Raw genomic sequence first — 20,168 nt, 5'->3', positions numbered from 1 at the left:
ATAAGGGGAGACTTGGCCTGGCATAAGAAAAGAACAAACTGTTAGGTCAACATATTGCCCAGCCGCTCTGTCTTCCATCCAAAGTCTTCAAGATATGACAAGAGACACTTCACATCTAGGCACCATGATATAACATAATTCTTTGTCAATGCAAGTAATTCATATCTACGTAACTTAAAACAGGCCCAAAGCAAAAGTATAGCAAGGAAAAATCTGGTGCCATCAACTTTCTATGAAATTGCCTTTTCGCACCACCGTCCTTCCTAGTTTTTGCTCCTCCACGCCCAGGGTCGTAACCGCCAGACATTAACCATGCGCCCCAACTTTTCATCACGCTGAGTACACAGGGAAAGGAGTCATATGCCAATCGGCAGGCACCATTTAAAGCTTGTCGTAGTACTGTATGCATTGTTAGCAAGACTGTTGCGCTCATCATAATGTAAAGAATAAAACTCACGTTGTCGACACCGGGAACCTCGACCTTGAGACCCTTGCGCTTGCGCATGGTCTGGACGAGCTGACCGGCCTTGGAGGTGGCATCGATGGGGTTGCCACCGGGGAATTGTTGCCAATGGTCGAAGACGGACTGGGGGAAAGCCTGGCCGGAAGTACCCTGGCGGAGATCGGCGTTGAAACCGAAGGACTCCATGACTGGGAGGTAGGCCTTGATGTTGAAGAGAGGAGTGCCGGGGCGCTGCTCCTCGGCGAAGACGTGACCTCTGCGGCGGGTAAGGACACCGTAGACACCGCCCATGGCCTGCTCGGGGACCTGAATCTCGACCAAGAAGACGGGCTCGAGAAGGCAGGGCTCGGCAAGAAGAGCAGAAGCGTACAGGACACGACGAGCAGTAGGGATAACCTGGCCACCACCACGATGGATAGCATCGGCGTGGAGGGTAACATCGAGGATGTTGAAGCGGATGCTGCGCATGGGCTCCTCAGCAACGGGACCCTCACGGGTGGCCCACTGGAAACCAGAGACGACGGAGTCCTTGATTTCGTTGAGGTACTGGACGGCCTTGGTCTGGTCGACGAGCAAGTTGGCACCGTTGCCATCGGGACCGAAAGCCCAGATCTTGCGGGCATCGGTGACATCCCAGCCGAAGTCATCGGCAAGGACACGGGCACGGGCCTTGAAATCATCACGGGGGTTGATGCGGCCGGCCTCGATAGCACCGGAAAGTTCCTCCTCAATGGGCTCAGCAACCATGTAGAGACGGTTGTGCTTGTTGGGGGACTTGGAGAGAGCAGTCATGCTGGACTTGGTAGTGACGGACTCACGGTACTGGACGACGGGGTCGGAGATGATGAGAGGGACACCAGCGTGGTCCTCCTCGAGATCCTTCAAGCAAATCTCGAGATGGAGCTCACCAGCACCAGCAACGACGTGCTCACCGGACTCGTTGGTCATGGTAAGGACGCAAGGGTCTGACTTGGAGAGACGCTTGAGACCTTCGACAAGCTTGGGAAGATCCTGGGCGTTCTTGACCTGGACGGAGCGCTGCACGACGGGGGAGACGGAGAACTTCATGACCTTGAGGTTGTGGGCGGTGTCGATGGTGGTGAGGGTACCAGACTTGAGCAAGAACTGATCAACACCAACCAAGCCGACAATGTTACCAGCGGGCATATCATCGATAGGCTCGACCTTGCCACCCATCATGAGGACGGTGCGCTGAATGGCCTTGATGAAGAGATCCTCCTTCTTGCCGGGGGTGTAGTTGGGGCCCTGGATGCGGACCTTGAGACCGGAGCGGACGGTACCGGAGAAGACACGACCGAAAGCGTAGAAACGACCCTTATCGGAAGTGGGAACCATCTTGGAGACGTAAAGCATGAGAGGACCCTTGGGGTCGCAGTCACGGATACCGACGGCAGCCTCGTCATCAGCGGGACCCTCGTAAAGAGTCTCGACACGGTACTTCTGGGCAGTGACGGGGGAAGGAAGGTGAAGAATCATCATCTCCAACAAGCAGTCAGCGGCGGGAAGGAAAGTGCGCATGACAGCCTTCAGGAGCTGCTTGCCCTCCTTCTCACGGTCATCGACAGCGAGCTTGAGGTTGAGCTTCTCGAGGAGGGTGGTAACCTCGTCCTTCTTGAAGTTCATGACAGCGGCGAAGATCTTGAAGATGGGGTCCAAGATGAACTGGCAGAAAGCGCGCTCGAGCTGAGCACCACCGTCAGCGGTGCCGTTCTTGGTCCACTTCTTGGTCTTAGGGTTGAAGTAGTTGTCGCCCCAGAGACGCTCCATCATCTTGTTGCGGTCGACACCGAACTTCTTGGCGTAACGGGTAGCGAACTGACGGATGGTGAAAGCCCAGCCGTGGAGACCGGAACCGAAGGCGACGGTGCCCTTGTCGGGGTAGACCTGGACATCACCGAGCGACTTGTCGAAGTAGGTGGAGATGATGACGTTGACGGACTCGATGGTACGGGAGAAGGACTGGTAAAGATCCTCCTTGGAGACCTGGAGCTCGAGAAGAGCGCGATCGACCTTGTTGATGATGATAACGGGCTTGATGCGCTCACCGAGAGCCTGGCGGAGCACAGTCTCGGTCTGGACGCACACACCCTCGACGGTGTCGACGACGACGAGAGCACCATCGGTGACACGGAGAGCGGCAGTGACTTCGGAAGAGAAATCAACGTGACCGGGCGAGTCGATCAAGTTGATCAAGAAATCCTTGCCTGTGAATCGACAGTCAGCATTTCGCAGCCCTAACCAGCAAGCAAAACTGATGGAGGATTACTAACCGTCGGTCTTCTGGCCAACAATGTCCTTGAGATCCTCCTCCTCGGGAAGAGTACCATACAGGGAGATGGCAGTGGACTTGATGGTGATACCACGTTCTTGCTCGTCGGCTCTGGTATCTGTCGCACGAGCCTCACCGGCCTTTCCGGAGGAGATAATACCAGCCTTGGCCAGCAGAGAGTCGGTCAGGGTGGACTTGCCGTGATCGACGTGCGCAATGACGGACATGTTGCGCACGTTCGTGGGCTTGTCTGGAGGGGAGGGTCAGCATGATATCTCGAGATGGCGCCGACATGCTCAGCGACGAAGAGAGGAAGACTTACCCATCAAGGCACGGATCTCGTCGATAGTGAAGCTGCAGAGGGACCATGGTTAACATCATCGCCATCACCTACGTGTTGTCGTGCAACACCTCTGCTCAGTCTTCTTGCTATCTCCGGGCGGGGTAACCTGGGCGCGCGCATCGATGCCGTCGGACAAAGAGGTCATCGACGACGAGCCCTCGAAGCGCCAGAGACGAGCAGAGGTGTACGGCGGCGTGAAGAGGCACTTACTTGACCATCTTGGCGGTATTGACGAGTACCTCCTAGAAATGGGTTTTTTGGTTGATGGTGTCGAGGTGAAGAAACTCCGCGAGCAGAGAAATTTTCTTCCCTAAAGTTGGTCGAGCAAACCCGAGAGTCGGCTAACCAGGGTACCGTAGTCCTGCTTCAGTGGATCAGCTATCAGCCCCAGACCGACAGCTAACAAAAAAAACAGAGAGGGTTGAGAAAGCAGAGCCGGTGGGATGCGAAGCCTGCTGTGAGGGAGAGAAAAAGGTGAAAAAAAGGCGATGGGGAGGGGAAGGTGGAGGGGTAACAATTGGTGGGGCTCGATGATATCAATTTGGTGGATTTGGTGCCCCTCCATTGGCCCCCTGCCACTTGTGCGTCGGCTGATGCAACTGACATGGGAGGGTCAAGCCCTGTTTTGCCCCTCCCCCTCCTCTCACTCTTTCCCCTCGCCAATCCAGCCAAAAAAAAAAGAGAACCCCCGCGGCGGCAGCAGGCAGACAAGCATAGATGGATATTGTTATGCATACCCTGAGGATAATATCAGTTGGCTGATGGTTTTGATGTCTTATTTTCTTCTACTCGACCCTGTCTCGAGAGCTTATAATTTCTTCAAACCTCGACCTTTTTTATTTCCAACAACAAGCACTTGCTTTGAGGTGCTCTCGGAGCTTAGACCCCGCTTACGTCCAAGTAGGTAGGGATGAGGCCCCTCTTTTCTTTCGAGGATGGCCAAAAAGCACAGACCACATTGCAACAGCAACGTCGAGGAAGCTCACAAATCAAGGTGAAGGAACTGGGAAGCTCGCCCTTTTGCCAGCCACCTCTCGCCGTTGGAGCTCCAATTGACCACTGTTTTCGGCAGCTCGTTTCGCATCAAACACCGCTAGCGCCAGACACCGAAACCACAAAATGTCACACTACATTGTGGCCTGTTGATTTTTTTTTCTCACACGGGTTGCACCGGTTGGTGGGACCATGCCATGGGCATAACGGAAACTGCGGGGTTAACGCTGGCCTTATCAACGGCGCCTAGGCAAGGAAGAAGAAACAATTAAAAAACCGGTGGAGCCGTGAAGTTCGAACCTCTGGCTGATATGGATACAAAGTTGCATCTCGGTTTTAACAGGGTACCTAGGTATACTGTACAGGACATGGTTACACCCACCGTGTCCATTCCTCGATGATGAGGTTGAATGAGAGCTCATGAGCTTCTGAGCACAAGCAAAGCTGAGCTTCAGCTGAACCGTGCTTTGACGAACCGCATGTGGATCTGGATCGCTGCCCAAAGAGCTTGAATTCCAAGCTACAAGTGGCTTGGCTCGGATTTGCCGGATTTGCCACTTGCCGCAGGCTAGATTATCTAGCCAGTGCCTGTTAGACGTCACGATTCACATTACACCCGGGGGCAACGTAAACACCTTGAGGTCAAGCAAGCCCTTGACCTATGGTCCAAAGACGTTTGAAGAGTAACTCTGTTATTATTCCAAAGCAGTGTGTAAAGATACGCTCGCAAACCATGCCCTCGCCGCCACCAACTCCATGTAATGCTCAGACTAACCCAGACATCCATAACCGTGTACATAAAACCTGATTCATCTTCAAGGCGGGTATCTAAAAAGAACCTCGACGAATGCTCAAAGGTGGCAAAATCAACAACTTCAATCACCGTCCCCAGACATTCTGGAACTCCTCTTCGCTCCCAGTTGCATACTGGGGGCTTTTGTGGCTGTCATCTGCACCATCACCATCACTCCGTTCCCATTGTCCACGTTCCTCATTGATCGGGCTCTCGTCATCCTCCCGTGGAGGAGGCGTAGGATGAGGCTCAACAAACTCATGATCTTGTGGTTTGTGCAAGCCGCTTTCGACATCAACGTTAAAGTCGTCCTCGGTAATTTCTTTGTGCGTTCCTATTGTTGGACCATAGGCAATTTCGAGTGGATCAGCACCACCAACTCCAGTTGAGCTGGACCCCTTGGCCTTGTTCTTTCCTTTCTTGTCATCGATACCAGCTTGTGGTCCTTCTGGTGCTTGCTTCTTTCTGCGGTCTAGTGCCGCATTCGAATTCAACGAAGGAACCGAGCTTGTGGAAGAGCGCTGGTAAAAGCTACCATCGGGTGTACGTCGTGAGGGGCTTTGTTGATACGGGCTGGGGAACGGCGACCGGTACCTCTCACTTGCTGGCTGATTTGCTGTGATAACCGGGTACTAAATCTTGATCAGTAACGGAAACCGTCATGTGAGCAGAGACGCCACCTACGTTCCAATCCCCAAACTCAAGCTTCCTGGCACTGTTGTAGAGGGCTTCTTCATCTGGATCAAGTATCAACTCATCTAGATCGTTGGTATGTGGTGACTGAGACCCGTTTCGACGACTTGGCCCGCCGTTGTTACCGAGCAGAGGTGTCGTCTGGTTGATCTCATCAGGCCTCGGAATCCAATATTTGCCCTTGCCTCCCCTTTCATAGCGCATGCCTTCCTTGATGCGAGCCAGTCGTGATCGGGAGGCTTCATGGGCCATGATCTTGTCCCCAGAATCGAAGACCCGATAGCCGTATTTGTCTCCTGAGAATGTCTCCTTGGAGTCCTGAATGAGGTCGCGGATTCCAAAAGCATCTCTCGCAGCATACAGTACAGGCATTCTTGCCGAAGAAATCCTGTTGTCGGCAAAATCGTGCCACGAAAAGGCATACCAGTGAGCGATGGCAAAGGCCGGCATCTCGATGCATATCAAAAAATCCTGAATGGCAGCAGCCATACTCTCTGAAGACTTGTCGGCGCCCTCTGGGATGACACCGAGCCAAACCAATATCGACAAGGCAAAGCCTTGCCAATACGAGGCAAAAATCACAAGCTTGACGCACAAGAACTTGGGCATCGGCCGGAAAGGCTTGAGATCGTCATTCATGCAGACCCAGAAGAGGCCCAGAGCATACAGACTGATAGTCACACTGGCGTTGTAGATAAGACCGCTCCAAAGGTATCCCGAGTCGAGTTGAATTCTGCCCTCGTGGAATGTCCCAGTAGCCTTCATGATGACCGTCGCTAGTGCAAGCAAAGGCTTGAGCCACGCATACTGTAGAATACCGCGTTTGATGGCGAGGAAGGTATGCGGGTCAGATATGTCGAAGGGAGGTAGCACATGGTTCAGGGGCCATACGTGGTGAACAGGCTTCCGACCATGTGTCATGATAATCAGTGCCCTCTCACCACTAAGGTAGTTGATCAAGAGCTGGAAAAAGGTGTAGATCGTGAAGGCCTCGTAGATATCTCGTATCGGGTCGAGTATGTCGGCGGCTGTTCGCGAGACCATGCTGGACCACGAGGCAATGGAGTAAATGGGGACCATAAGGAGGATGCGGACGACATAGCGTTGTAGCAACGGCTTCCGGTAATTCTTACTATTTCGCTGTTACTGGGATTCGTCTCATGGTGGATGCCACACTTGGGTATGGACTCACGTCTGCAGCCATATCGATCTGTTCAGCAAACGAGTCAGTTAACGGGACATACTAGTGGAGAGCCTTGACCCGGGGCAAGACACAGAAGCTAGAGGAAGCCATACACAATAGACAACAAGGTCGCGATAATGGACGCGACACCAGCAACCACAGTTGTGATGGTCTCGAACTTCTGACCTGAGCCCCCCATTGTCACGATGGGTGCTGGACAGACGTGGGAAATGTAAGCAAATACCGGGATCAACCGGTGGGAAAAGCAGCCTTCAAAGGTGCGAAGTGCATGGTGGTGGAGCACAAAACTCCCAGAAAACGACGTTGTGTGGTTGTGTTGGAGGCGGTTGAGATGACGACGATCCTCGGGCCAGAAGCTCCAAACAGCGCCGCAGAGGCAACTGGGGTGGTCCCGCGCACTTGGCTGGGGTGTTACAGCGCTGGGCATGTATCAAAGTACCTTCCACCCACGCGCCGGTAGGGAACAAAATTGTTGCGCCAGTTGCCTGCCGGGTTCTTGAGAGCGGGATGCCCGCCGGCAACCTGCTTTCAGTGACGCACAGTCTCTCAGTGGACTCTACCCCCTGTCGATAGTGTCGCGACAGCACTTCTGGTCCGTGTCTGAAGCTTTCCAATTACAACTGAGCCGGATTGCTCTTGCAATACAAGCTCCATACATTTTTGTCTTTTGCTACCGGAGTTTTGGGTCGCGCGGAATATTTTTTTTGACATGCGATAGAATTTGACTTTACCTTTCCACTTTCTTACGGCGGAATGAGGAGCGGCGCATACGGCCTGAAAGGGGTTCAACAGCAACGCGGCGCCCGTGGCGAGACGAACCCACCATCAACTCACCAATATGTCGGGCTGGTTCAGCAATGAAACTGCCTTCAATGCGTAAGCTCTTGGTATCATAAGATTGGTTTAACATGGATATATCGACTAATGGCTTGTTGGCAGGCAATTTTGCGGGATCCTGATAGCTTGTGGTGTCTTGTAAGTGGGCGATGCATTAGGAGCCCATATAGGCATGTGATGCTTACCACCCAGCAAAAGATCAACATTCTCCTTGCTCTACTTCAACAGAGTCTTCGCGTCGATTGTATCGTGGGGGATACGAACGTACACATGGCACCAATACCGAATCTACATCGATATTCAGGCGCTCCAAATATCCTTGCTCGCTGGACGCATCTTCTTCACCGGTCTTCGATATCACGGCAATAACGAGACGATTCTAGTTCAGAATGGACACATCACATGGGCATACTGGCTACGAAGGGTCCGGCATGTGGAGATTGGGAAGGCAAAGGGCAAGGGAAACAAGCAAGATGTTGCTTCCGACGAACACTCAAGGAGGACACCGTGCCGTGTTGTAGTCTCGCTCCGTGGCTTGGAGTGGTTTATATACAATCGGAGCCCGGCCTACGACTCGATAGTAGCTGGTCTTTCAAACTCCGAGAAGTTGGTGGATGAGGTACATCATGGATTGGGCGATAAAAATGTGCCGGCTGGTCCTCCCTCTCGTTTGCGCCGACGCCGATCGCGACGGTCAAGTGCGTCCAGAAGCCCATCAGCAGGACGCTTCACCGCCCAGAACGACCGATCGGACACTCAAGAGAAAAGGCGCGACAGCTTCCTATCGTCTGCTTCTGATACAGGCAGGGATGAGGAGAGCAGCAGCCCGAGCGGAGTGGATGACATACCACTCTTTTTGCAGACCTTGCCAATTCACTTGAAATGCAAAGGAGCGGCCATGGTCATGGGCAATGAGAATACCACGGCGGTATTGATTGTCAAGACCGAGTCTTTCTCAGGCGAAATCGATGCTACGGCCACCGAGACCGATACGACTGACCCGTACCGACAATGCTTCCGGCTGAAGTTCAAACACCCCGTGATCGAGATGAAGGAAAATCCAGATTTCAAGGAGGATCAAGTCAACCGTGCCGAACGAGAGAAACAGAGTGCCCAGGGGTCCTTGTCTCCGCCGAAAAAGGGTTCGTTCTTGCGAGGTCAAAGGAGTCGACTACGGGAGGGTCTCAGGGGCTTTATACCATTTTGGAACAAGTCCGTTGAGTCCTTCTCTCCATCAAGCAGAGGTATCGGGACCGCTGCAAGCCAAGTGCCTGGAAGTGGTCACTGGCAAGGGCTGTCACGTTACCTTTCCGAAGAGGCGGAGGATCAAAAGTCCAGGTGGTCGTCCATCGAGTATGCTGCGGTGCCCACCCTTTTGGATAGTCCAGAAGCCACCTTGACGATATACTGGGATGTCCCAGGACTTGTGCAGCCCATGACAGCTTCACCGGCGGAGAAAGCCCCAGAGTTGCTGTCCAACATCAATGGTGACGAGCCCCCAGCATGGGCCATCAAACTATCAATAAACGGTGGCTCTGTGAACTATGGGCCATGGGCAGACAGACATCGTGCGGAACTTCAGCGCATCTTTGTACCCAGCCTCTGCAAGGATGCTGTTCCAACACCGCATCTTGTCCCCGGTGCGTATCGCGTGCCGACGCAGTTCAAGTTCTACCTCGAACTTGAGGACACCACCAATATCCGCATTCCCGTCAGGGAGGAATCGAAAAATTGGAGATGGAAGGGCAAGGAGCCAGACCCCAATAACAATACACGCGCCAACGATACTCGCAAGTCTCGCGCTCGATCCAAGAAGTCTGATCAGGCCGCTGAGGTCCACCAGCGACCATATGGCTGGCTTGACATCAAAGCCCCGGTCAATACGACTGTGACTTATTCCATGGACATGACAGCTGGGAGCTCCGGATATAGCAACTCGCTCAAGGTCGACTTTCCCAGTGCCGAGATATCGAGCAGCATAAACCACGAGGTGTTATGGAAATCGGGTAGGCAGAGAATATCTTGTGATTTGTCCACCCCATTGCGCTGGAACTCTCTTCGGCAATGGCACTTCAACATTGCCAGTGATGACCTATCGCTCTTCCTTTTGCGGGATCACATATTTCTTCTCACCGACCTAGTAGATGACTGGACAACTGGGCCTCCACCTGACTACATGGTATTCACCCCATTCAGGTACCATCTCAACCTCCAGCTCCAAAACGTCCGCATTTTCCTGAATCTCAACGATGCCAATATCATCAACAGCCCGACGGACCTTGATGACAACACATTCCTCATAATATCGAGCCCACTTCTTCGATGCGTGACATCTGTGCCGATTGATACCTTCAGGCCCAGCAAGAATGCCATCCCCTTCGACATTCGTGCAGAAAATGCATCAGTCGATTTGCACGTGCCACCGTGGAATACACAAGCGCCGTTTCTCACGTCAAAAGAGGTTGGGCATCTGGAAAATCTGGTCATCGATGGCGCCTATCACTACAACGTAACTACCTCTCCATCTAACATTGACACCATCGTCCTGAATATCTCTGGGCAGTCGCCGGTCGCTCAGCTGCATGGGTTTCTGGTTCGTTACATGCTTGTCCTCAAGGACAATTATTTCGGTGAAGACGTCCATTTCAAGACGTTGGAGGAGTATCAAGATATGCTACGCTTGAAAGCTAACGATCCAAGTGCTGAGCTGGCCAACAAGCCGCCGCCTAAGAAGACGAACGACCTTGACGTCATCCTCAGCATAAGAGCGGATGACCCGAAGATTTTGCTTCCTGTAAATCTCTACTCATGCCAGCGGCACATCCAGATCGACACAGCAAACCTTGCCCTCGATCTGCGGTTTACTAATTACTACATGGATATGGAACTGACTCTTGCACCGCTCAACCTATCCTTGGGGAATACAGAGTCAGGGGCAGAAACACCCATCAGCGCAACGTCAAGCACCCAGCTCTTTGTGGATGGGATCACAGTCTATGGCCATCGCCTATTCGGGCTGCCTCCAGCCGAGCCCACCTACATGTGCAACTGGGATCTTTCTGTCGGGGCAGTCACTGGCGAGTGTACAGCAGAGTTCCTGACAACACTAGTCAGTGCAGGCAAGGCCTTCGTGTTCTGCTTGGACGACGAAGAGAACGCCCTCATCATACTCTCCTCGATTGTCGTCTACGATGTCACCTTTCTCCGGGTGTTTGTGGAGTCAGTGCGGATTTGGATCCACGTTGAGGAAGCTGCCTTTCTTCTTTCCACTGGCCTGATCGATGTAAACTTCAACGACTGGGCTGGGTCACATTACTCCAAGCGGGCCAATGTCAAGATCCCGGATGTCAAGCTATCCTGTGTCAATGCAGAATCAGCAACACGATACAAGACACGCCCTCAACATCCAGTAGAGACGGATGCACTTGTGGAAACCAGTGTACGGCTCGCCATGATAGGGCGAAAGGCGAACTTTTCTGAGGAGCGGAGACTTCAACAGGAGCTCATTCGTCGCCACGATCAGCGTACTCATCGAACGCCTTTTCTCGTGTTGCCTGGGTTCACGGATGATTTTGTACCTGAGCCGGTTGACCCTCCGTCTCAGAGCGTGCCGCCTGTTCCCTTGCCACTGACAATAGCAGACTTTGGAGGGGATGATAGGGCATCTCTCAACTCTAGGGGGACATCGAGGCGATCCCGAGGCTTACGGCACAAATCCTCCTTCCTATCTATTGCCAGTTCGGGGCAGAGCAGTATTCTGAAGCCTGCAAGCTCGCCGCGGCCAAGTGGATTAGGGAAACAGTCAGACCAGTATCTCCGATCTCCTGTCCGTCACCGGTTTGGTGGCCGGGGGTCATTGCATGGACGAGAACTTTCACCGTCAACTCGCCATTCTGCCTTTTACAGCGCTCCAGAGGATAGCCAACAGCGTCAAGACGTGGTTCACAATACGGTTGCATTTTCCAGCCAGTATTTTGCGCCGTACTTTCCGCTTGAGAACGTCAAGCCAAGCCATAAGGAGGTGCTGCTACAGAGCATAGAGGCGGACGATGACGACGATGATTTTGACTCGTCAGACTTTAATCTTGGAGATATCGATCCTAGTCAACTCAGCGAAGAGTTGCCGTACACTGGTGTTCTTGTTGAGTTCCCCAATGGCTTGACGGCTTTTTGCAACCCAACATCATTACGGCATGTCGCGACGCTGCTGGGGGCTCTGCAGCCTGTTGATCCTGATGTTATTCTTGACGCTATGCAAATCAGCTCTGTTCAGGAGGTTTTGGACATGCAGAAGGATCAGCATTTGAAGGGACGTATTGGTGATATATTGGTCAAGCTGCCACATGCCAACTTGCGGCTTGTTAATTCGTCTGATCCGAACTCGATTGAGCAGCCTATGGACGAGCAGGACCAGTATGATGTTGCGCTTTCGAAGCTGGTGCTTACCTCCCGGACGGAAACAACGTGGAAGGATGCGTTCAAACCCGAGTCGAAAGAGGCTCGGACTTCTTTCCACGTTCGTCTGGATTCGGCTACTGTTTCTGCCACTGAGCGGTATCAGGACATGGCGGGGGCCCAGGCAGCTGCGGTGGCTCGCATCGACAATGTGGCGGCGGCGATAGGGACCAAGGATGTCTCTTATCTTGATGTTGAGATTGGGAATATCCAGAGCAGTACTTCGTCTGAGAAAGTTGATTATCTGGCCTCGTTGATTCACCGCGCCGGTGTTCTGGGGGCTGACCTCGGGAAGGTGTTTGCTGAGGTGTCGTCACAAGAGGGTGTCAGGTCTCGGAATCTGGTTCGACGGCTTGTTTCTTCCGGCAAGAATATTCAAGATCCTTCGTTTCTCATACGGCCTTCATCGGTGCTTCGCTCGGCGTCTCAGCATTTGAGAACGTATGATTCTTGGAAACTGATCATGCGTCTTCGCCAGACTTGGTCGGTTTTGGCTCCGTTAATAGGGGAGCAGATCAAGATGGACTGTTTTGCGCCGTTGACGAAAGCATCGGCCCAGCTCAGGCAGGAGGTGGTGTCGGCTTTTGAGAAGTGGAGGAGTTGGGATTTGGAGAATGTTTCCGAAAGCGTGCTATTGAATATTGTTTTTGGACCGCCGGCGAAGGCGCAGAGTAATGGGGGTTCGGACAAGCCGGTGATGGCTGTTGCGAGGATCAAGCAGTTTCAAGTTGCTTTGAATCCAGGACCGAAGCAGAATGCTGTTACGCTGGTGGATCTTACGACGAGACTGCAGGTCAAACCTGCTCTTCAGAACCAGGCGGGTGACCAGCCTGCCGTACTCGTCAATGTTCACTGCGAGGATGCTGCTGTCAGCTTGAACTGGGAGCTTTGCGAACTGGCGAGCAGTATCTTGAGGATGGCCAAGAAGATGCAAAGCAAACCGGAACCGGAGCCTGAGCCAGAGAATGCACCTAGACCAAAGACACCCGTCAAGGTTCAGAGACAGACAGTTCACTGCGTCCTGTCTCTCGACCATGGCTCTCTCATCTTGGAAGCTGTCAACCTCTACTCATCGTCTTTCAGCAACGGGGCCAAGATTTCAGTATTGGCTACGAGAAAAGCCGACAATACATTGAACACGAACGGTATTCTGAGCTGCGACTCTGCGTCCTCCAGTCTCCGCAGTCATCACCAGAAGCTTGCCAAGCTGGTGCTCGAACAGCCGAGTGTGTTCGTCTCGCACGAGTTCCAAGCAACGCAAACCACCGATTCCCACACGATCAAGACAACGGCAAGCAACCAGTACATGAACCTGACAATCAGACAAGACCCCGTCACCCTCGCAGAAGTCCTCGACCTGCTAGTCCGCGACGAGTTTGCACAGCTGTACAAACTAAAAGACCAACTCCTCCCCCCCTCACCCAGAAACCCTTCGCCCCCGAAGAAGAAGATGGCAGACCGACTATCCGCCTTCAAGGCCAACGCCGCGCTCTTTATGGACCAATACACCATCACCGTGCCCCTCCTTCGCTCCCTCACATACACCATCCACGGCACCGTCTCCAGAGCCGCCATGGCAGCCGACTTTGGCAAGGAGCTCATCTTTGACTTTGACATCAAGGAAAACCAGCACGACATCCAAATCAGGGTCAACAATGTCGCCCGCAGCATCTCGCTCCTTCAGATCCCGCCCGCGAGCGGGAGGATAATAAGCCACATTGAACCGGGCGAGCACACGATCAGCGTGTACTCGTCTGTGGAACTGGTGCAGCTTGATGCGTCGGCTGTGTACAGCCTCCTTTCTGCGCTCAACAGGCCTGAGATCTCCAATGCTGTTAGTGAGTTGCAGCAGCAGGGGAGGGTTATAAGAGAGCATGTCGATGACGTTGTTGGCCACCACCAGCAGCAGGATAAACCGCTTAACAAGGACAAGAAGACCGAGACGATAATGGCTTACTCGACCAACCTCACGTTTGCAGGGTTGGAGGTGTTTGGGAATAGTCCTCTGCCGTCGGAGAAGGAACCGGTGGTGGCGAATGTGCTGTTTAGGCTTGATAGGGTTCATGTGGGGGTTAACAACCGGGTGGACGGGCACGGGCCTACGTTGAGTCATCCGCAGTTTGATGTTAACTTGAGGGGGGTGAGGTTTGAGATTAGGAAGGGACGGGATGATGGGGGGGATGGTGGTATGAGGAGTTGTGGGAGTGTGGCTTTTGGGGCGGTGGTGACGGGGAGTTCGCAACGGGGAGAAGATGGGGAGGAGGAGGAGAGGAGGTTTTTTAATGTCAAGAGTGATGGGTTTCGGGTTGAGCTCTCGCCTGAGACGGTGTCGACTGTTGTTGATGTTTTGGGGTACATGGGGGATAAGATCAAGGATCTTGACACGAGCAAGGAGCTGGAGTATTTGAAAAAGTTGAGGCAGTCGAGGCCGAGGATTATGATTGATGATGGGGAGGGAAAAGCGCGGGGTGAAGAGGAGGGGGAGGAAGAAGGGGGAGATATTATTGATGCGTTTTTCTCGAGTGTTACTTATACTTTTGAGATGCAGGATATTCTGGTTGCTTGGTTGGTTGGTGGTGGTGGTGGTGGTGAGCTGGAGATGATGGAGGATGATGATAAGGAGGATCTTGTTTTGACGCTTGAACGGATCGAGTTTGGGACGAGGACGAGGAACTCGGCGAGGTTGACGATTGAGAATTTGCAGCTGCAGATGGTCAACCCTGCCCAGCAAGACAAGAAGGTCAGATCGCCGAATTCGGCGTTGTTGCCGGAGATTATTTTCAAGCTGGCGTATGTCTCTACGGCAGAGGCGAGGAGGTTGGCTTTCCAGGCGGTTGGGAAGAGCTTGGACTTGAGGCTGACGAGTGGGTGTATTATTCCGGCGGCGAAGCTGAATGATTCGATTAGTTTGAGCCTTAGGAATGTGCAGAGGGCGTCGCAGAATTGGAATCCGGTTGTGAACAAGAGGATGGGTAGTTCGGAGCCGGTTTCGCCTGACAGGACGCAAGAAGTGAACGAGAGGAAGACTGGCACAAGTATTTTTGGGAAAAAGAGGATGGAGTCGTTGCTGGTGGATGCCGATTTTGCGGGGGCGGTGGTGCATTTGAGTGGGAAGAAGGCGCCGGATGATATTGTGAGTGCGACGAGGGTTGCTGTGAGGCCGGGGACACGGCAGGGTCATGATGGGACAACAGCGGGGAGCACCGTGTTGAGATCTCCTGGGCTGGCGTGGAAGGTGGAGTATAGGGATAATGCGAGGGATGATCCGTCGCTTCATGCGGAGGTGAAGTTGGATCCGTCGACGAATATTCTTTCGCCGTCGGTGGTGCCGCTGATTGTTGATATCAGCAATAGCATCAAGCATGTCGTTAGCAGCAGGGAGAATGACCGCAAGAAACAACCGAGTGCTGCGCAGTCACAGGCGGAGAACATCGCGGCCAAGGTCAAGCTTGTCGAGGAGGATAGCATCCTCACGGCAGACCCGACGGCTGTGTTGGGGCGGATGAAACTCAACCTTGGGTTGAGGATCTGCAAGCAGGAGTTTTCGCTGAGCTGTCATCCTATTGCTCAGGTGGCTGCTACGGCGAGCTTTGAGGATGTCTACTTCACCGCCAACACGGTCCGCTCGATCGACCACGGGAACTTCTTTGCCTTGTCAGGCGCGTTCACCAACCTGCAGGCTTCTGTCAAGCATGTCTACTCTCGCGAGCCAACGGGGAGCTTCAAGGTGCAGTCGATTGTGCTCTCGCTGTTGAACAGTAGGCATGTCAGTGGCACGAGCGGAGTTTCGGCGATTCTCAAAGTCAGTCCCATGGAGGTCTCGGTCAACGCGAAGCAGCTCCAGGACTTTTTGCTGTTTAGGGAGATTTGGCTGCCGAGGGAGGTGCTGGAGAATCCGATGGTGGATGCTGCTTCTTCACCGATTGCTAAGCTTGCTACGGAGACGTCGCAGGGGCATCTTGTTCAGCGGTATCAGCAGGTGGCTCGGACGGCGGCGTTTCCCTGGACGGCGAGTATCAGTATCACGGCACTGAAGATCAACGTTGATTTGGGACAGGCGTTGGGGAAGTCGACCTTTTCGATCAATGACTTTTGGGTTTCTAGCAAAAAGACGTCGGACTGGGAGCAAAACCTCTGCCTTGGGTTCAAGATGATTGGGATTGAGTCTACGGGGAGGATGTCTGGGTTTGTCACCCTTCAAGACTTCAAGCTCCGGACGAGCATTGAGTGGCCGCAACGGGAGCAAGCACTGAACGAGACGCCTATGATTCAAGCTTCGGTCGGGTTCAGCCAACTGAGAGTGAAAGCGGCATTTGACTACCAGGCCTTCCTCGTCGCGGACGTGAGACAGCTCGAGTTCTTGATGTACAACGTTCGCAGAAGCAAAGACGGGACGGGTGATAGGCTTGTCGCCATCTTTGACGGAGAAGCAGTTCAAGTCTTTGGCACTACGAGCTCGGCGGCACAGGGGGTGGCGATGTGGCAGGCTATTCAGAGACTAATAAAAGAAAGAAGGGAAGGATTTGAGGTTGGGCTGAAGGAGGTGGAGAGGTACATGAAACGGAGACGAGTGGAAGGGGTGGAAGGGGTGGTGAAGAGGTTGAGTAATGCGCAAAATGGGGGAGCAGGGTCGCCGGACAGGAATGATCCTGAGAGTGCGGTGAGCAAGAGTCCGATTTCTCTTGACACTGATGTGGTGGTGACGCTGAGGGCTGTCAACCTGGGCGTTTTCCCCAGCACGTTCTCGGATCATCAGGTGTTCAAGATGGAGGCGCTCAATGCTCAGGCAAGGTTTGCGGCGAGTGTAGGTGAAGGGAGGATCCATTCGATATTGGGGTTGACGCTTGGGCAGTTGAGGATCGGGTTGGCGGGTGTACGGAACACGACTTCCCCAAAGACGCTCTCTGAGCTCTCGGTTGAGGATGTCGTTACTAGCGCTACTGGGTCACGAGGAGGCACCATCCTCAAGGTTCCGCAAGTCGAGGCGGTGATGCAAACCTGGCAAGCCATCGCGACCCCCAAGCAAATAGACTATATCTTCAAATCGGCTTTTGAGGGCAAGGTCGAAGTCGGATGGAACTACAGCCGGATTTCCTACATCAGAGGCATGTGGGCTAATCACGCCAAGACTCTCGCGCAAACGTGGGGGAGGGAGCTGCCAAGTGTAACGAGCATCAAGGTGACAGAAGACAAGACAAAAGGCAAAGGAAAGGAAGGGGAAGGTGAGAAGACGGAGAAGATCACGGCGGAGGTCCAGGTGCCGATGAGCAAGTATGAGTACCGGGCGCTGGAGGAGCCGGTGATTGAGACGCCGCAGCTGAGGGATATGGGGGAGGCGACGCCGCCGCTGGAGTGGATTGGGTTGCACAGGGAGAGGCTCCCAAACTTGGTGCATCAGATTGTGATTGTTGCTTTGTTGGAGCTGGCGGGAGAGGTGGAGGATGCGTATGAGGGGATTTTGGGAAGCAGTTGATGATGATTGAGAGGCAGTTAATAAAATAACAGAATAGTATGGGATAGGATGGTACATATATATGGGCTCAGAGGATATCATAACAACAAAGTTACAATTCTTTTTTGGAAAAATTCAACATTGTGTTTTGACAAGTATCGCTGTTTGGATGATGCTGATTGTCAATCTGGAGGATGTGGTGTGCGATATAGAACCCCAAACCTCTGATGTGCTCGACCACCGACACCAACCAACCACACATCATCACCACCACCTCTAACCACCCACACGAAAACCCATCTTCTCATCAAGGAAAATAGGCCATAGGCATTCATTCTCATATGATTCCGAAAAAAATTCAGTCCTGCAAAAAAGCCAAAAGCTCACCAGCTCAAGGCTGACTACGGAAACCCAAAGATTTTACAACAAATATTACTGGTAAGTGCTCGAACCGAGATTCGAACTCCAGCACCCCCGCAGCAAGATGAACACGTGTACCATCTTGGTACAACATACAACTCTTGCTGGGTGAAAATTAATGCGGAAATGACACTCATGAATGGTCGACGTTAGCTGGAAAGGGGGTTTGAGACAAGGGGGCAGGTGGTTTGTGCGTTGGGGGCCGGTGGGGCCTTTGCTGTCTTGGGGATGGCAGGAGAGTTGGTTTGTGCTTGCACATCTTTCATGTTGAGGGCGGATACGGAGAGGAGCTTGACAACTTTACCTTTCTCGAAGCTTGGCTGGGCTAGAGATGGAATGTCCAGTTGGATGGATGCCACCATTGAGACCTATTTACTGTAAGGGACACCACGACCACACACGGGCGTAAACAGAAGCCAGTCTGGAACTTTGTTTGATAACAAGAAAAGAAAACATAGTAGTGAAGGCTAATCCTTCCTAGCTGTCCCATGTACCGATTGTGTTGGATTCATCTCTTCCGTAGGTTGTCTCCATGTGGGCTGGGTTGGCTCATCGCCGCCTCGCACAACAGTCAAGCTTGTAGCCACAATTAAGTTGAATAAAAGTGTGGCCATCCACAAGAGGCCTCACTCAATACAATAATCAGTCAGACACGCCCCCAGATCCAGACATACACCAGCCCTCCACCGAGGCATCTGCAAAACCCTTCCTCCTCGTCCAACACCCAAACCAAGAAAACCTAGAGGCATCCTCTCCGCGACGAGACCCTTGGAGAGGACGTTGGAGAGGATTGCAGGTCAAGGATGCTCTGTTAGTGGTGATGCATGTCGAGCTCTAGGGATGATTTCCGAACTTACGAATCCATCACACTGCGGGGCTGCCAGCCCCGCAATGTTAGAAAGCGTGATTAGCTCTCAACGTCATGATTCCTATGTCAGATGGCTAATCACGATTCTTGTCAAGGTTTCTGACCTGCGCGCCAGCTGCTTTACACAGTGCGGTGCCTTGGATATGTCTCTGACAGTTCGAGTTTGTGGTGAATCGCTTGTCGCAGTGTGTACACTGATAATTGGACAGAATGCTGCCTCTTTCGAAAAGTCCGCGTCCCAAGTAACAAGGTCAGCTCTCTTCCTCCCCTTACACTTTGCATGCTCTTTTCAAGCCATCTAAGAACTTCCACTGGCAGCCTTTTCTCTTCCGGCCAGGACAGCACCAAAAAGTCTGCCCAGAAGGATCGCAAGAAGGAGAAGAAGGAGCTCCCAAAGGATGCCTTGGCTCGTTGCTTTGCATCGGATCTGCCCTGGAGCCCGGTCACCGCTGACAGCGACACGAGGCACGAGTGAAAAGACATACTGGGGAGCGAGATCACGTCTAGGGTGAGGGAAGGGTCAAGGATGGAGGATGAATTACAACGTCGAGATAGATTTAGTGGAAAAGGGGCTCAAGAAGGGATGACGCTTGGTCAAGAAGACAGGGAAGAATGGTATGTGCCCTTGCTGGATAAAGGGCTGAGACATCCCTACATACCTTCTCGTCTATTCGTTCTGTTATAGAGAGATTGTAAGCCTGGGTCAACGATGCCTGAAGTTTGAAAATAGGAAAGTAAAGCTTGGACCGAAAATATATAACTGGATAGTTTTCATATCTATTTGTTGCATTGTTGCACATCAATTGAATTCCAATTCCTGTGACCTTCTCTCTGTCCTCTACCTCCTCGTCCTCCTCCTCTTGGGTATCGTTGAGATATCTCTCCATGAATGCATGAAAAACCCCCCATTTGAGTTTTCCTTTGTTTCCTTTTCCCTCACCATCCCACCCATGCCAGTTGAATGCCCCAATTTTTGTTGAAAAATCAAGTCCCCAACCCCGATGGTGATGTTTGTTTTGTTCGCCGGCCCCCCCAACCCTCCCACACTCCCAATCCGAACAGTCCAAAAGAAAAATGCACGATCAATTGTTGAAAATAACGCCCCAGATAAATGCTGTTCTTGTATAATGCTGTGAGTCTTGTTGAAATTCATTCATTAAACCATTTTTCATGCGCATTCCTTTCTCCTCGTCTTCCCTCTTGTCCCCGACAGAAGCAGAAGATGGGAGAAGATTAAGGGGCTTTGCTGCCATGATTGGCAACGCTGTGTTGAAATTAGATTTGACCATGCAAATGTGTTGAAAAAAGAAAACACGACCCTTAAAAGTTCAACTTCAGAGTCGTGTCCTTTCAAGAG

At 52.6% G+C, this 20,168-nt stretch overlaps 3 protein-coding genes across 3 annotated transcripts; 1 reads left to right on the top strand and 2 right to left on the bottom strand.

Moving 5' to 3' along the window:
* Positions 1–381: 381 nt before the first annotated feature.
* PODANS_6_2660 (uncharacterized protein) lies at positions 382–3,314 on the bottom strand (the record flags this gene model as incomplete). The annotated part of the gene is made up of 5 exons (XM_001910194.1): positions 382–399; positions 458–2,688; positions 2,755–3,003; positions 3,076–3,107; positions 3,307–3,314. The coding sequence occupies 5 exons, from the start codon at positions 3,312–3,314 to the stop codon at positions 382–384; spliced, it is 2,538 nt and encodes an 845-aa protein (XP_001910229.1).
* Positions 3,315–4,968: 1,654 nt separating this feature from the next.
* Positions 4,969–6,957, bottom strand: PODANS_6_2670 (uncharacterized protein; the record flags this gene model as incomplete). Its single annotated transcript, XM_001910193.1, has 4 exons — positions 4,969–5,514; positions 5,567–6,707; positions 6,752–6,769; positions 6,872–6,957. 4 exons carry the CDS (start codon positions 6,955–6,957, stop codon positions 4,969–4,971), a joined length of 1,791 nt encoding a protein of 596 aa, XP_001910228.1.
* Positions 6,958–7,716: 759 nt separating this feature from the next.
* PODANS_6_2680 (uncharacterized protein) lies at positions 7,717–17,544 on the top strand (the record flags this gene model as incomplete). Its single annotated transcript, XM_001910192.1, has 2 exons — positions 7,717–7,754; positions 7,809–17,544. Coding segments are annotated over 2 exons (9,774 nt in total), but the record flags the coding sequence as incomplete, so codon positions are not given.
* Positions 17,545–20,168: the final 2,624 nt, after the last annotated feature.

This window comes from Podospora anserina, chromosome 6 (assembly GCF_000226545.1).
Source record: "Podospora anserina S mat+ genomic DNA chromosome 6, supercontig 2".
NCBI lineage: Eukaryota > Fungi > Ascomycota > Sordariomycetes > Sordariales > Podosporaceae > Podospora > Podospora anserina.
The sequence above is the reverse complement of the archived record's forward strand: the minus strand, read 5'-3'. Positions and strand labels throughout refer to the sequence as shown.